Source organism: Oculina patagonica, chromosome 9 (genome assembly GCF_052425735.1).
Source record: "Oculina patagonica isolate OP01 chromosome 9, crgOcupat, whole genome shotgun sequence".
NCBI classification, from domain to species: Eukaryota; Metazoa; Cnidaria; class Anthozoa; order Scleractinia; family Oculinidae; genus Oculina; species Oculina patagonica.
The window spans coordinates 31,951,850-31,969,528 of record NC_135766.1 but is presented as its reverse complement, the minus strand read 5'-3'; the positions used below and the strand labels follow the sequence as shown (position 1 = coordinate 31,969,528).

The following is a 17,679-nucleotide window of genomic DNA, read 5'->3' as shown; positions in this document are numbered from 1 at the left end:
AACTGTACTCAATGATCGCTTGACTTTTTATAATAAGTATATTCAACAAAATCACGAAAGGCATATTTCCTGGCTTCGTACATTAAGAACGGATAGCTTTAGAACTCCTCAAGTCGTCTTCGGATTACGTTCGTTTCGCCTGGTTCGTCTCCCGGACAACTTCAAGTTGTCGAAAATCTTCGGAAAGCAGAAAAATTCGGAAGATTATAATACTGTACTGCTCTCATTAAATCAGAAACGTATAACTTTGTTGAGTGTAAAATAAACAGGGAAATAAAAGCCGAGTTTATAAAATGTAAAAGTCTAACAAGAGCCGCTCACCTCAATAGATAGAGTTAAGTTTATGAAGTTTGGCTCCAAATAAGTTCGATGTCTATAATAAACTGCCATAATAAATTTTATTTCTGTCAAAAATAAATACTTGAATGATAAGAAAAAGACAGTTGGTTAACTAAACATCTTTATGAATGAAATTTTCCAAGTCGATATTTAAACTTTCCATTGTCTAAAAGTGCTCAGCCATGGGAAAGCTCTTTGACTTTAAAAGACAAACTGAATGATGCAAATAAGCTGCATCCTGTTTTAGAACATGAATGCTAAATGTCATTGTTTCTTAAGTACATAATTGGAGGCAAGCGCGAGGTGTCGGGACAAAAGATTGCGAACTTTTTTCGATAAAATTAACATATTTTTTACACGTTTCTTACACAATGGATTTTGACTGTTTATGTCAAATAAAGAGAATAAATGAAGCAAAAAAATAGTAATAGCTTTATTGCATTACACATCTTTTCATCAACTACGGTTCTAGTAATCTTGTAGACAGTTTTATTTTTTAGTACAGGAAAATAAAAAAAAAAATAAAAAATGTCTAAGGTGAAAGAATAATCCCGCCGCCGTACTGTAAAGTTTTTAAACGAAGCCGGGACAATCTTGAAATATTTCTGACATATTATAAAAAGCCTTTATCCTTCGTCGCTAAAAATATTTTGTTATATTTCTGCAGCTATAACTTAAGCTAAATTTAGAGAAACATGTCTCACAGTTTTTAAACTGATTCACTAAGTCCTTCCTGACCACAGAATGGTTAGGTTTGGCTTTTTAATTTGTTGTATTTTCGTCGGTTAAGCAGTTAGATGTTTTCGGTTGACTTGGTTCGACCTTGTTCGATTGATTAACATTTTAAATCTTCCCTTGGCTAACGAAGAGTATTTTGAACCGAACATGACGAAAACTGTTCAACTACTAGGACGCTTCTAAGCAAAAAAAAACCTTTAGGTTGAAACGATGAGCTCTGACAGAACACGAGCTTCAAAGCGCTTTATTTTCCTTTGGAAACAAACAATACTCGCCACGTGCGTTGAAAGCTTCGCGGTCACCCGCAGTCCAATTCTCTCGCGCTACCACGGGCTCAGAAGCGTTCCTTGGCGACCCAAACTTCGCGAAAGCAATGTGCCAGCGAAGCGCTGTTAAAAATTCAGAAATAAAAGAAAATGCTTTAAAATTCAGAACTAATTTTGGTAATCTTACACGTTAGCAAAAACCAGCCTATCACAGACGAATGTGCACTTTTCCAGCGTGGCAGTGACACACGGAGCAAAAAATCGTCATCTGCAGCGAAACCCTTCAGTTCGCCGATCCACCGAAGCAATTATGGACAGCCGACTCTCTTTAGCGTTTATTCTAATTTCTAGTTTAGGTTTTTCCAGTGCATTTTTCCTCGGAGGATCTGAGAACTCGGGGGCGGTGCGATTCCATAAGGGAAGTGAATTTGGCTTCGAGAAGGATCCCAATGTTTACGCACATTTAGTTATACCACCCTGGAATCGACCGTTCAAGCCCGGCTACTGTGCGAGTTGGGAATGGCACACGGACAAGAAATACCGCGAACAGAGGATGGCCATCTGTAAGCAGTACACCGAAGGTAAGTTCTGAATCTTTAGAAAGAAAATTTTAGAACAATTTTAGTCGATCGAAAACCATGGTGTTACCTTGATCCGGACTCGAAGGAATGGAAACTCTGGGGCTAGCAAAAAATCGATCGCTTTGCAAGAAGCTGATAACATGCAGTGTAAAAGCACTTCATTTTTTTAGCGAGAAACCACAGGGTTTGGTTTGAAGGACAGTCATGTATAAGTTTCTACTGCGTAGTCTTGTTTCTCTCGCCATGTGCAAAATTACAACGCAGAACTTTCATATCATGATTTGCAACGTGGACATGTCTTTGGAAGCAACCTTCACATAAAACGCGACGGTCTTAGATTTTCTTTCACGTCTTAGAGAGCTCGCAATTAAGTTCGAGTATTTAACACTTAAATTATTTTTTTTGCACTGAATTAAAAAAAACGTTTTGGGGCGAATGCAGAATCATTTGGAGAGGTGCTTATTTTGAGTACTATAAACCCGGTTTACTCCACGCGATTAAGTTCGACTAAATTGCGGGGAACTGTGCATATCGGCCAAATATATGTTGTTTCGAACTTTTAAGCCGGGTAAGGTTAGTACCGTTTTCCTTTCAAAGCAATAAATAATACAACTACTGTCAAAAGGCGACTTTACTTCGGTATATACAACTACTGCCCGAGTATAATTAGCCGGCTCATGAATGTTTAATAATTTCGTTTTGTTACCAGAGTATAATAAAAAGTTGACAGCGGTTACATGACAACTAATAGAAAAGGAGACATTTTGTCCTTTTCTTATTCATTTTTCCTTTGAGAGGATCGGATAAAACTTAACTAAGCGTTTATCTAAAGGAACAGGATAATATTTATAGCGATTCTTGTGGATTTCTTTGTAAATGCGAGCCCAAACTTAAACATTGAAATTAAAAATCAAATAATCTTTCAATTCAAACCTTTGATTTCAAACGAAGATAACTTCTTGCCATTGTAAATGGAGATGACATTTTTCGCTATCCGACGTTTGAGTCTTTTCCAGTTTTGTTAACTATGCTTCTTTACAACGACTTGCTATTATTTCTTTGTATTTTTTCGTTGCTACTTCACTGAACAATTATTTAAAGGTGTAATTCTTTTTAAAGACCCATTCGTGTGCGGCATATATCACCTAAAGCATAACCTGTAAAATTGACGGTTAACCCAATTTCTTTTAGCCACCCAAGTACATGTTTTCACAATTTTGTTAAGGACGTAAACATTGATCAGCTAATTTTAAGTATCGAAATGCAAAATCCCGCTTGATTACACTTCTAACGCTAGAATCGAACGCGAAAGAAAAATCGAGCGAAGCGAGCGTGAGCGCGAAGCATGAGCGGCTGGCATCCATTTCTCGCGTGATTCTTGTCCCGCGCTAAACGATCGAGGAGAAATAATATAAAGCAATATAAAATATCCACGTCCAATTATTATTCGACAACTCTTGTCGAGTGTTACTTTTGTTTAATTTGATCTGGTCTTAAAAACAAATCAGGAATATTTAATGTTATTGAACTTTATGTCGTTTTTACTGAACAGGAAAACATGAATGCGACTCCGAGACGGGTTTCTGCCCAGACAAGTGTCCTTTCACCAATGGAAGCTATCCTTACTGGAGAATTCGCAATGCTGTTGACGTGCCTTTCTTGTGGGTCATATCTGGAATCAAGTTTTACGACACGGCAACCTCCACCAAACAGCTGAACGCTGAACCGAAGAGAGGTTATGCTAGCAGCTACTTTGGACCTGGTCAGTGATATAGTCTTTAAACTATATGTTATTTCGCGTGTAATTTTCTTAGGTCTTTTGCAAGACTCTTTCATTGCATTTTTAAAACTAATGAGGATTTGTTTTGCCCTAAGTCTAACGGAATGAAGCCACCAAGTCCAAAATAGCAACAAAATCCATAACAAACGAATTTTTTGCCTCAACAAACAAATAACCAATCCAAAAAACAAACGAGCGAAAAAAAAACCAAACAGACAGACAGACAGATATAAATGCCTACATGCAGACAGACAGACAGCCTGAGAGACATTCAAACAGGTACTCTTCAAAAAAATCAAAGTTTTGTTCAAAGTTTCGTAAGCTAGCTAGTGAACAAATAAATAATCGATATTTCTTATTGCGTTTATGAAAAGCGATGAAAAACATAGCAGATAAAAAAGCTGATTATTTTTAACTTTTTAAATATGTGTTGATTGGTCTCAGACACTAAGTAATTTATTTACTCTGCCTCATTTCTCTTGAAGGATATGCACCCAGCATGGCATTTGATAACAATCCTGAAAGTCTGTGGATCTCAAACGGAGCTGCTCCTCCTGGCATGCAGTGGATTGGGTACGAGTTTCCTCACCCTGTTTTCATAGGCTCGGTCCAGATCGCCACTGAGGAAGACAAACCCGACCGCCTGCCATCGCTGATGTATGTGGAGGCCTCGTGCGAGAAATACTTCAGGAATTTTGTCACGCAATGGGTAATCTTCAACCCTGAGCACAGTGTGGACAAGCGTTACAGTGGTAAGTCTTACATCGATTTAATCAAGCGAGTGGAATTCTTTAATTGTTACAGCTGACTGGAGGTAGCGTCTCCCAGTGGCTTGACGGGAAATTATAGACTGTACAGGACCAAAACTAATTTAATCATTCTGGCCAATTACAAAGCGAAGAGACAATTCCAGTGAACCATTTAAAACTCCCAGCGTATAATTATAGCCGGCACAAAGCACGGGAAAACGTTTGTGAGCGAGTCACGTCTTTGAGGGGTGGGGGGGGGGGGGGTAGGTTTACCTCTGATTGTTTGAGAAAGTGTAAACCAATCACTAAGCGTATTAATGCAAAACCAAAGCAAACGCGAATTACTTTTGACACTCAAGTAAAAAAAAAAAACATTTTAAAATTATAGCAACTATATGCTTGCTGATTTAAATATCTCTCATTGTATGCTGAACAGTTTGTATTTTTGCTTAAATTCTAGATGGTTAAAAAATCTCTCTTATCTAAAACTGTCTGTTTTGTCACAGTGTTTAGTATGGCGAAGTTCACTACTCTGGGTGCCACGGGACGCCTGGGGCCCACTTCTGTCGGGATGTATTACCAGGGGCAGGATCATGAGGGCCAAGTCACAGTCAACAAGGGAGTCCAGCTCTGGAAGGTCCCTGCCACTGGAATGTATACAATCGAGGCTGCAGGAGCTGCGGGCGGACATGATAAGTTCACCTCTTGTAAGTAATTAAAGTACTGTATACAGGGAGGGGAGGGTGCGGCAATCTAGCCTGCATTCTATTGCAAGAACTTTTGCTGGGCAATATGTTTCCCCACCTCCCTAATCAATTTTTACTTTTTTACTCCAGGATTCCCGTGTTGCCATGGGACCTGTCCCCAGCCCCTTTTAAAAATCTAAATCTTCATTCAAGCCTAATGATTGTCACACACTAAATGTAATGAATAGCTCTTCTGTGAACATAGATTGGTCATTTTCTGGGAGAAGATCTAAGGGCATGTCCCGTGTTTCGCTTAGCTTTTCACCTTGCTTGTACCCTCCCCCACTCAACTGCGTCTTGGAAATTTCCTGGATCCTTTTAAATTCAAAATATATATCAGTTAAGAATATCTCTAAAGCGCACTTTCCTAAACAACGTATTTCTGTGATCTTGTAGCGAGCAAGCGTGGACGAGGAGCCCGTGTGAAGGGAAATTTTCATCTCAAGCGAGGCGAGGTACTGAAGATCCTTGTTGGACAGGAGGGGGGAGCAAACACAGTGTCTGGTGGAGCAGGGGGAGGGGGTGGAAGTTTTGTGGTCACCGATGACAACACACCTCTATTGATAGGTAAGTATAACGGGGGATACTTTCTTAGAAATATACCTCGGAATATGAAAAGTACATGTTTCTTACTCACCAGCAAAGTTTATTTTTAAAACAGTGTATCTCCGTCGGTCGCATTTTCAGTTAGGCCTTTCTCGATTATGCTAGTAAAACTGGCATTTAATGCTACTAGAAATTCTTGCATAAAGCCAATAAATGCTAAAATAATGCCTGATTTCTTTAAAAAATGCCACTTGAATTCCAAAAAAATGCTTTGTTTTGTTTCAAACAGAACGTGCAATTCTTACATTATATGCTCATATTAACAACAGCGATAATAAAATTTTGTTTATGAAAAAATAAAAAAAAAAAAAAAAAAAACAAAAAAGTAACAATAAATAAAAAAGGGAAACTTTAGGAATCCCTGTTCTGAGTGCTGAAATCTGGATCACAGTCATGAAAAAACAGCTGAAATTCTAGCAATTCTTTTTCAGAAAAAAGAAAAGAAATGCTCGTTTTCCCAAAAAATGCCGAAAAAAATGCTAGCACAATCGAGAAAGGCCTATTTTCAGTATGTATTAAACTTTTTAGCCTTAGTCCCCCTTGGCTAATGGGATACCAGGAGATGGTTTCAAATGGAGCAAAACTGGCTTAAGTTCGCGTTAAGACAGCTGGCCTAATTTTCTGGAAACAATCCCAGCAAATTGCCTCGGACACATTTAATACTCGTTAAACTTAAGTACCCCCCTCCCACCCCAAAGGAGAGCAAATTAAACAAAGGCGACTTGACATTTTCTTTTAATTATTTGTTCTTTCTGGCATTGCAAATTTCAAGTGAGTTTGTTCTTCACTTACAAGCATATATTGCCATCTTAGCTATATGTTCATTAAAAATTAAACTGGTTTACATGATATCACTATTTTCTTTTTAGAACTTTTGGGAAAACCGCTAATTTTAATGATCGCTTAAAAAAGTGGCTAAAATTTTTGTGTCTCTTTTTAGCCGGTGGTGCTGGTGGTGTCGACAAAATGAAGGGAGATAGCCCACGCTGTCACGGTACAGCCACTAACAACGGAAACCCCGGATATGGCGGCTCGCAGTTTCAAGGAGGGACGGGAGGCAAAGGAGCTGAGGAAGGTGACAATAATTACTCTGGGGGAGGTGGAGGTGGTTTCGAGACGAATGGACGTTCAAACCAGAACTTTGGTGGCGCGAAAGGCACTGGTGGCGAAGGAGGAAAATCATTTTATAAAGGTAATTATGTTAACGATATAAAGATATAAACTTTCTGACACTTTGACTAACAGATAACTGACGTAAATGTTAATATCAATTTGAAGTATCACCTCTGCTTGCCAAACTTTTTGTAACTTTTTTCTGAGAAAATGTGTTTTTTTTTTTGTTTTGAGCCAAGTTGCCACTTGCCTGCTTGAAATTGCAAACAAGCCATTATCAAACGCGATTTTGATTAGCCGAACTTAAAATTTGTTTCTCAACTTTCTCAATTTCGAACTAGCAACGTAGAAACTCCCATAAAAAAATTAATCCTGCCATATAATTTTTTTTCTGCTCTGTCATCTGAACAGACTGACTAAGATTGTAAAAACAAACAAAACACACTGATTTAAAACTCGAGAGCACAGACGGTCTACATTTAGCGTTAAAAAGAAACTAACTTGGGTTGATGCTGTATGTGCAAATAAGTTTCTTTTCTGGCGATTTTAAATATTCTACCGAGCAATCAAACACAAGTCCTACAAGCACCACCGAGCACCTCCAAAATTTATTTAAAGTCTTTTTAATCAAATGATACCTATCGAATATTTGTTGTGGTTGCTAAAACTAAATATAATTTCTTTCGCATTACTTAAAAAGATTCATTTCTTGGAAAAGTTAAAAAAAAAACATTTCCACCCTGCTGGTAAAATGAACATTTATTTCCTTCAAAGTAATGACACACGTCAATCTTTTTCAGGTGGCGTCGGAGGTCGCTCCAATCAGAATGACGTAGAAGGAGGCTTTGGTGGTGGCGGCGGACCAAACGGAGCCGGGGGAGGTGGCGGAGGAGGCGGTGGCTACTCTGGGGGTGCCAGTGGAAGCCGATCTAACTCCTGTGGGGGTGGTGGTGGATCGTACAACAATGGCAAGGAGCAATCCAACCAGGCTGGCGTCAACAATGGCGCTGGTTACGTCATCATTAAGCTCCTTAATGTCAGATAGTTCAACAGTAGAGATTTTTACATTCAATTTTGCAAAAGATAGTCGACAATATTTCTGTCTTAATTACTTAAATATGATTGTAAAATTTTGGCTTCTAAATAAATGACTAACTGCTTCTCTCGCTGTATTGAATTTGTAACAACTTTTGTGTTAGTAAATGAAAATAAAGTAGTTGACAAGTATTAATGGAGGGACTCTTCTTATATGACACAAAAATATTAAAGTGTTTTGAGTGCATTTCACCGACAAACGTAAATCCTGCAACTCTGAATTTTTTTTGCCAAAGCCTGACGAGTCGTAAAACTCCATTCATTTAATTAAGAAGCGTACACCCCTGCTCTTTAACAACAAACATACTAGTTTTAAGTCTGATTAAAGCCTCCTGAAAAAGTCTCCGAACTTATTAGCTGGTTCTTCCAGCTAGGGGAAAAATGATAAAAAATTAAGCAATGTCTTACGCGTTTAATTAGTTCAACGATTCGTCTTTTCGATGTTTGTGAAGCTTAGAAATATATCGAGCTTGTCTCCTGTTTAATATTCCTCTTCCCGTTCTGTTATGCGATTCTTGACCGCTGACCTTCTGTGGCCCTCGCAAACACTGGTATTTAACACTCAATTCTCCTTTCTTTCCCTGCCTCGACACGGTGCAAAACTTTGGCCGCGTGGGGCTTGGGCTCTGTTGAGGTGCTTGAAACATTTTCATTGCGCACAGTTGCTTCGTAATTTCTTTATCGTCATTATTTAAATCTGTTTGGTTTAGTTTGATGTCTAGAATATCTATCATGTCAGCAAATCCGCATCTCAACACCACATCTCCTGACTCGGATGCTCCTATGATTATAAATAAAACAAATAAATCGTTAGAGGCACTTACCGTAAAAGTTCTGTTAAGTACCCGGGGCTCGAATTTCTCTCCAAGACCTTTCAAAAAAAAGTCTTCGACGAGCTAAGTGGCCCATACCGCCGTAGCTTATCCCGGCTGCAGTATGAAGGTACAACTGAATGAATATTTCTACTTCCCCCTAGATGGGATGCTAGTCCATTGCATGGCTACCCCCAGCAATATTTCGCTTGCACCCATGTACACCAAAATGGAGGAAACACTAAAAGAGTAAACAATCTTTCCCACGAACGTAACGCAGTGCTCCAGGCCAGGCCTCGAGAGCGGACCGTTCGATCCAGAGTCCACCGCGCCAACTATTATGCCACCGCTCCTCCCTCCCGGGGGCTCTCATTTCCTTTTAAGACCTTTCAACGGGGGCTCGATAGAGTGGGGGACTTATTAGCGAGAGGGAGAGGTCTTGCTTCAAACAATGTACAGTCAACACTCGTTATAGCGGACACGCTCGGGGCGTTGTTTAGTGCCCGTTATAGCGAGAGTCCGTAATAGCGGGAGTCATTTCCAGTCAAACCTTATTCATCGGGGATCTGAATTTTGTCCGTAATAGCGAGTGTCCGCGATAGCGGGGTGTCCGCAAGGCGAGAGCTGACTGTATCAGTTTTATATGGTACAAATAAAGGGATAGAGCGAACCTTTTTAGGTTTAAGTGCGGTTAGAGCAGTTTTCAATTGAGTATCGTAAAACCAAAACCAAAGTAATTACTCTGGCCAATCACAAAGGACACAGACAATCCAGTGAACCAATCAAAACTCGAAGCAAATACATGTAGCTGGCACGAAGCGCGAGAAAACGTACGCGAGCTAGTCACGATTGGTTTAGGTTTTACTCCTGATTGGCTGAGAAAGTGGCGGAGATTTTTAAGCCAATCACTAAGCGTAGTAATGCAAAACCAAAGCAAACGCAATTTACTTTCGACACTCAAGTGAAAATCGCTCTAAAAAACACCTATTATAAATAGTAATTATAATAATGGATGTGGCTGATAAACGAGTGAAATAAAGAGAGTTGTGTAATGCTGCCTTGTTTACTTGTTCATAAATTGTCATGATCTACCACATACGCAGGTAAGTAAGGGAGAGGCTGAATGAAAAAATGACATCTAGAGGAGAGTTATTAAAAAAAAGGAAGGGGGGGGGAGGGGGAGGGGGTTAATAGAGCTGTCAATGGCAGCATGGAAAATAGATGATATATGTGTACACTAGTTCCACAATGCTAAAAATAGCCTTTAGCTACCGAACACACCTGAAACTCCTGAAGACTTAGCTACTAAGGGCCGAATCGCACTAGCGGACAAATTTTGTAACAATTGGTAGATTTCATCATTAACGTGTCACTTGTTACAGAAAACAAGTGCGAGTGCGTTTTTTGGGACCTAGAACTTGTCCAACATTTCAGGAAAACAAAGAAGAAGTTGTCTTATGATTGGTCCGCGTTGCACGCGCGATAGATGTTGTCAAACAATTGCAAAAACAAGTGCGAACGACTTGTTGGACAAGGGCAAATTTTGTCAAAACGGACAAATCATCAAAGGGGCCGAAGTCCTGCCTCAAGGCAGGACAATTCATGACAAGTCGCATTCCCATGCCCCTCGTAATGCCAGATAACAATACGTTGTTGATGTGTTTGGCCCAAATTGCACCGAAAAACAACACGCACTCAAAAGTTGTTGGGATAGTATGCACCGTGATGTGGCTCTCACTATCATAATCCAGCCGCAAAATCTTTTCGCGAGAGGCAAAGCATATTTATAAGTGAAGTGTTTCGGCCAAATGTAAGAATGAGAAAAGAAAAAGTTATCTTGAGAAGACTCATTATTCTACTGCATGAGAACACGCGTACTTTAAATGCGAATTGTTTTAAATTTTTTTACCGCGAGTAGTATAGTACTTGGGGGTACGAAATCATTTTTTAAAAAATAATTTCATCTCCCCAAGTACATACTACTTTCCAGTGCTGGATTTAAAACTCGATCCAAAACTGGATTCAAAAAATGGAATCAAAACTTCTTATACTCTTTTTCAAAATTTTAGATACAGTGCGTTTAAACAAGCCTTGATATCATAACTGAAATATCAATCTGGAAAAACAAGCAAAGCCGAGTTTTATGATGTTTTTGAAATTTATTTCAAAATCTCTTATACTCTTTTTTAAAAATTCAGTGCGTTTAAAATCAACTCTTTTATTCCTGCTTGCCTTTTCATATGCAAAAATCAGATTTGGTTCCCACTGTTATCATATTATTAATAATTAAATACTTCTTATCCAAGGTCATAAGAAAATTCAAAAAGCATTTTCTATTTTGGCAACTATATATAGCAACACAATAATATTTACTTTTTGATTTTTTCAGCCAATCAGAGCTTTCATTTTTTTGTCCAAAATTGTTTCTTAAATGTATAATTTTTCCGAATTGGTTTCAAAGTTGGTTGGGTTTTAGAAGCAGTTATTTCACCATGGTTTACACACAAGCGCAATTGGAAGAGAAAATAATACATGCAACCGAGATGATATCAGAGTCTTATCAGATATGTTTGGAGCTGTATCAGACACCAAAAGTTGATATTAATATGAAGCTTGATGAATTTAAACAGAATTTATCTACAATGGATTTGGATACTGTAGAGGAGGGATTTGAGAAGGGTTTGTCGCTGTTCACAGAGATAAAGAAGATGATTTTTGAGGAACGGAAACGTCGCCGTTATGTACGACAGCTAAAGAATAAAAAGAGACTAAACAATATCAAGATGGATGTTAAATTGGTACGCAAATCCAGAAGACTACAAGAGGCTGAAAGCATGATTATTCACAATGGATTATCAGCAAACTGAACTTGATTAAATTTTATTATGGCCGTAAGCAAAACTGGTTTTACCATTTTCATGTATGTATCTTTTATCATCAAAGCAAGACAATGACACTTTATTAAGCTTGTAGCTATAAAGTTGATGTTTGTTGCTCCGAATGGTTTTCATCATATGATGCATATGTTTATTATTAAAGAGTGTCTCTCGGTAGTCTTGAAAATTGATGTAAAATTATTGTATGATTTTATAATGCCCGTATGCATAACTTGTTATACCATCATCAAGTAAATATCGTTTATCATCAAAGCAACTCAGTGATATTTTATTAATCTCATAGCTTCCAAGTTGATGGCATTGACTTCTGATGGTTTTCATAGTATGATGCATCTGTGTTTTATTGAATAAGGTCTCTTTGTAGTTTTCATGTGTGATGTCTTTTTTGATAACGGATTTCTTGATTCCTTTGGCAGTTTTTCCTACTTGTAGATTGTCTTTAATATAAGAATACATTTTTGATCGCAGACCGATGAATTCTGAAATAGGAATAAAAGAAGCTTCATCTTTGAATTTACCAATGACTTTCTTGTTTGTTTCATCAAAGAATTGTGATTTTTTAGAATAATCACTGTTATCGAATTTCTCTTTGTCATTCCAAAAGTCTTGATATACATCTTCAGCTTCAATTTCATAGGTTAAACTGTCTGTATCTGTAAATAGTAGCTTAGCTCTTTTTCCATACTTCTTTTTAATGTAGTTGTAATGAAAATCATACATCATTGTTTTGCTTAGATCTAAAATACACATCCCAACATATGCCGGCCTATTGAGAGTGAGTGTTTCTTTGATCTTATGCACAGCTACGAGGTTTTCAGTAATTATCTTACTACTTACATAAGTAGGTTTACTTGTTAGCTTTAATAGCTTCTTTGTGTCAGTCACTAATCTGACATCAACTCGCTTGCGAAGATTTTCCATGGTTTTACCGAATACTGAATTATTCATTAATTTAAAGAAGTCTTTTTCGAAAGCATTGTTAGCATATTTACGTTTTTCGGTATTAAAATCGATGTATTGTTTTAACCATGGAGATTGATTGAATTCAAGCGCTCTATAAACTTTTGTTAGCTTTAATCCAAGATCTAAATACAATTGAAGATTCTGGTAATGTAGCACATATTTTTCTTTGTTGTTTAAAGTTGGAATCAACTTATGAACTAATCCTGTTGATATATTGTATTTTTCGGCAATGGTTTTGCAATAATCTGATAGCATGTCTTTGGTTACTTTAATTTTTGTGGGAGCACAAGGATATGAATTATGATGAGTATGCAACTGCTTGGGATATTCAAGATCAACTTCAAGTATCAAGCCCTTTTTACTGTCTTCTTTATACTTAGCTAAGTTTGTTTCATTTATCTGTTTTTGTGTCAACCATCTAAATCCACCTGTTGGTAAAAACTGGCTCATTGCCCAACCGTATAAATTGTTTGCATCAAGATACATGATATACTTTGAGGGCGCCTTCTCATCATATTCTTTCATGTATTTATTGTTTGCTTTACCATATCGATTGGCTATATAGCTTATTCCCCCTCTCATACCTTTTTCAATGAATTGATACATATCAATATCAGTCATCAGCTCTAATTTGATGTTAGTCATCTTTAGCATACTATCCCATGATAAACCAGGGCTACTAAAGTAATGACATGGGTCTAACTTATAATACTGAATACATGTTTTTCTAAAGCTCTCAAATACATCAACTAGTAAAAGCACATCACTTTTAAGATACAGATTATGATACTCACCCATGTTTGTAAGATTAAATGCTTCCCAGACATTTTTAACATGTTGATAGTCTTCATCACTGATATGCTCATTATTCAATATGCTGTAAAAGTCTTCTTTAGTTGGCAACCCTTCATTGAATTTATTAAAACTGTCCATATAGTCATAAGGATATACTCCTTTTTTAGTCATTAGATCAAGCTTTTTTTCTTTAAACGTTTCAGATGTATATTTAAAAGATTCTCTAGGCAAATTACTAACTAATTTATCAAGACTAGAGCTCATGAACTGGAAGCTGTCAATAAATGTTAAATGATTTCCAAGCATAAAAGCCATATACTTCTCCATGTTGTTAGGTATTGCATTTATATTCATTTGTTTAATCTCTCCTTTCTTGTTTTTGTATGTGTTGTTCTTTACAATAGCTCCAATCTCTTGCATTATGAAATGGCTGTCATATCCTCTTAGATTATGAAAGATCACGGGTATTTTTATTTTATCAGGTTCAATTCTCAATTTTAGATTACAGTCTTGATGAGATGAACCTCGGTATCTGCCAGTAATATGACAATGATCTCTAACTCGTATGTCGTCATCATTGTATGATTTATCACAGATATGGCATTCTTTTGCTTTTTTAAATTCCTCTTCATCTTCTTCAGTCATTTTTAATGGTTTGTTGAATCGTTTTTTCATCACTTTTTTACAATAATCAACCTCTTCAAGCATGGCTTCCATGAATTTGTATACAGCCTTTTCACCCCGATATATTTGTACCGGCTTGGTATATTTATCATCATAGCAACAAACAACCTTATAACCATATCCACAGTCAGTATGCTTTTGATAGGCTTCAGTATATGATTTATCATTATTTTGCTTACAGCCGGATATCTTTTCTGTTATAGCTTCAAAATCGGCATAAATGACAAATGGCACTTGTTGCTGTTTATGGAAGTTGTTGAATTTTAGTATATTATTGTCTTTATCAGGCATTTTAACTGCTTGTGTCCCATTGACTTGAATGCAATTATCTTTGTGATCGTTTAATACTCTTTCAGAACTAAAACATTGCAAACAGTGCATACAGAAGTGTTTCCTCTCTTTATGCTTTGTTTGGTTATACATGAATTTATTGAAATCCTTTATTAGAACATAATGCTTGTTTTCATTTTCAGTTATCAATAATAAATTCATCTGATTGTTATACTTTTCTTTTGATATATAGATGGGATATGGTTGTTTGTTTTCATAACCGAAAACATTAATATTAATCTCATTTTGCTTCTCAATTTTGTTAAACTGTTTAATGGTTACTGGGAATTCAATCCCAGTGTAATTCAACTTCTCAATGTATGCTTTATCCGATTTTTTAATCCTCTGAGGGTATTTATCCTGCGGGTTTAAGCACCTTGTATGGCACCATCTGAAACATTCATTATCTTCATTTTTAATGTTAATCAATCCTTTTGCGCTGTTTCTGAGTTCTGGTGGTAGCTGAATATACGAGGAGCCTTTCATTGGTTCATATTTCACTATATTGAGATAATGACCATCAACAGATTGTAATACCCAGCCCGAGCCTTCTGATATCCACTGAGCTACGAAATTTAATATCTGTTGTTTAGATGCTTGTAGTGATTCTGCGATCTCTAGATTATTGATGATTGTTTGTGGTTTGCAATTAAAATAAGCTGTTTTATATATTACACTATCGCCAGTCATCTTTGAAAATGTCACCTTAAGAGTTTCAGCAAATTTGAGTCCTTTCATTGCTGATAGCTCTTTTATTATGTGATTTTCTACAGCTTTTCTTGTGTTTTGAAGCTGTAATGACGGGTCTTTATTATTTTTTATACCAATTTCAAAAGACTTTGTGTAGCCTTTCATAGCTTTAGCAACTTCCTCTATCTTTGTCCTTGGTAATGGTAGTGGGGCTGTTTTTATAGTCCGTGGCATGGGTTTAGGCTGAATGATATTTTCCTCATAATCTTTAATCATTTGTTTGACGTTTCTTCGTGGGGTTGTTTTTGGAGGTCGGGGTTTGTAAATATTAGGTTGGTTTGCTTTTAGTGATAATATCATTTTTATAAGATCGGTTTTCGATAGCTTAGCTAGATCTGATTCGTTCATATTATAATTAGAGATATTATTTTTAATAGCGTTTTTAGATGTGAGTACTGATGAGATCACATCTTGAGTTTTTAGCGGGTTTTTAAAATTTTTTTTTTCCATTTTTTATACTATATGAAATTATTATTTCTTTAAGTGTCTTATAGTAAAATTATTTTTTTTTATTTTTTTAATTTCATGTTTTTGAATAACTAGATATATTTATATATTTAGTCATTGTTAAAGTGCATGAAAGTGTTTTATTGTGTATTGTTATTATCAATTATTTCAAATCTATAATCATCTTCTATTGCTTTGATAACAGCATTTTTGATATGTTTTTTTGACTTCAAATGTGTCCATTTAGCTGCTAATGAACTATCATAATTACATATATCGCATTTCCATCGTTTATTTAACATATACTTAGTCTTTGAATTTTTGATAGCGTTTATTCTATCAGCGTCGTTATCATACTTTAAATTTCTTCCCATTTTCTCTTATTATACTATAAATGATATTTCTTTATATCTTTTACTATAAATATATTGTGCGTTTAAAAATAACCAGTAATAAAATATTATTGGTTGTCATCAACAACAATAACAGTATCATATCAATACTGTGTAACCAGCCTTATAGCCTTCTTCAATATATGTTACATAACTTGTCTTTATATATGTGACTGTTATAGTGCGTTTAGATATAAACAGATAATTATTTTCTTTAATATATATATAGAATGACTGATATAACATTAAATATCAAACACCTTTTGCCATAAGTTATAAATGATTAATGAGTAAAAGATGGTTCCACAATGTTTTTAATGACGTGATTTCTATTGACCAATCATATTAAAGTTTTTTATATATAAACTTTTTGAGTAAAATTTACTCAAAAAGTTTACTCAAAAAGTTTACTCAAAAAGTTTACTCAAAAAGTTTACTCTAAAATTTACTGCCAAAACAGCTGTTTCCGTGAAGTTATGTGTGTTATATATATAATGCTTTGTAATTCTGAAATCCACTATGATTTAAAAATTTTAAAAGAACCTATTTGCCCTTTCTGCGATCAACTATTGATAGAAGGTAACAAGAATGCTAAGCCATGCTGTAGTAATCAGGATATTTCAAATCAAAACGGTATAAATGTTTGTATTAATTGCGGTTTGGTTCATGGTTCTATTTATTACAATGAGTTCATTGATTTTTATGCAAATATGGATAAAATACGCCGAAAATCGGTATATCATCGGAAGTATCACGTTGAGAATGTTTTAAACGATTTATGTATTAAAAATAGGGTACAATTGACTAGTGATCAAAGGAATCGAATTTATAAAGTGTTTGATATTATCGAATCCGGCGCTATTCCTGTTGTAAACAAAGGTAGAAAAAGACTTATATCAACCAAATTCATAATTAAACAGCTTTTTTTGATGATGAATCTACCTTGTGAATTTATCAAAATTAGCAAAAGCAAGAAAACGTTAGCCTTTTATCAATTGTATTGGAATGAGATTTTAGAATTAAAATTTGATAGTATCATGCACATTATCAGACAGTGAATTTTTTATCATATTTAAGCAGATACCGATCTATAATTGGGCTGTTATCACTTATGTAGTCATCGGTGTTTTTCATCGTTATTAGGATATTGGATAGGTCGAATTCACCCGTTCGCAAAATAAATTTTAGTGTGTTAAGTATATGCATATAGGATTGGGTTGCATATATACAATTTTGAATTTTCAAATCGAGATTTTGATGTTGAAGCCAACCTTGTATCAATAAAGCTCCCGTGCTGATTGCAACAAGGCTGATACCACCAGTTGAAACAGACGATACTATGCCCCCCGAAGCAAATAAAATAGCCAGCGAATTGCCTATTAATTTAAACCTTTTAAAGGTTTTTGTAGCTTGTTTATAACACCAACACTTCTTATGGTATACGTTGTAGTATTCTTTCAATTCTTGAATTTGCGCTTGATTTAACTTGTCACTAATATGATTCCATTCGAATATATTTTTGCGTTGTTTCGGCATATATATTATATGCTTAGACTATGTTTTATTTCTATTTTTAAATCTGTTGTATAATTTTCT

General features: G+C 35.9%; 2 protein-coding genes across 2 annotated transcripts; one reads left to right on the top strand and one right to left on the bottom strand.

The window, feature by feature from the left end:
- The first annotated feature begins 1,530 nt into the window (after window positions 1-1,530).
- LOC144664695 (uncharacterized) lies at window positions 1,531-8,145 on the top strand. Its single transcript, XM_078525892.1, has 7 exons — window positions 1,531-1,924; window positions 3,477-3,686; window positions 4,190-4,456; window positions 4,960-5,160; window positions 5,596-5,766; window positions 6,746-6,997; window positions 7,719-8,145. Exons 1-7 carry the CDS (start codon window positions 1,654-1,656, stop codon window positions 7,961-7,963), a joined length of 1,617 nt encoding a protein of 538 aa, XP_078382018.1. The 5' UTR covers window positions 1,531-1,653; the 3' UTR covers window positions 7,964-8,145.
- Window positions 8,146-11,899: 3,754 nt separating this feature from the next.
- On the bottom strand, window positions 11,900-14,455 carry LOC144665120 (uncharacterized). Its single transcript, XM_078526293.1, has one exon. The coding sequence runs from the start codon at window positions 14,453-14,455 to the stop codon at window positions 11,900-11,902; it is 2,556 nt and encodes an 851-aa protein (XP_078382419.1).
- Window positions 14,456-17,679: the final 3,224 nt, after the last annotated feature.

Excerpts from the sequence above, each read along its gene's own strand:
- LOC144665120 (XM_078526293.1), bottom strand. The coding sequence starts at position 14,455 with ATGCCTGATAAAGACAATAATATACTAAAATTCAACAACTTCCATAAA.
- LOC144664695 (XM_078525892.1), top strand. The coding sequence starts at position 1,654 with ATGGACAGCCGACTCTCTTTAGCGTTTATTCTAATTTCTAGTTTAGGT. Across the intron at positions 1,925-3,476 it reads CTGTAAGCAGTACACCGAAG|GAAAACATGAATGCGACTCC; the intron begins GTAAGTTCTGAA and ends TTTACTGAACAG. Across the intron at positions 4,457-4,959 it reads TGTGGACAAGCGTTACAGTG|TGTTTAGTATGGCGAAGTTC; the intron begins GTAAGTCTTACA and ends GTTTTGTCACAG.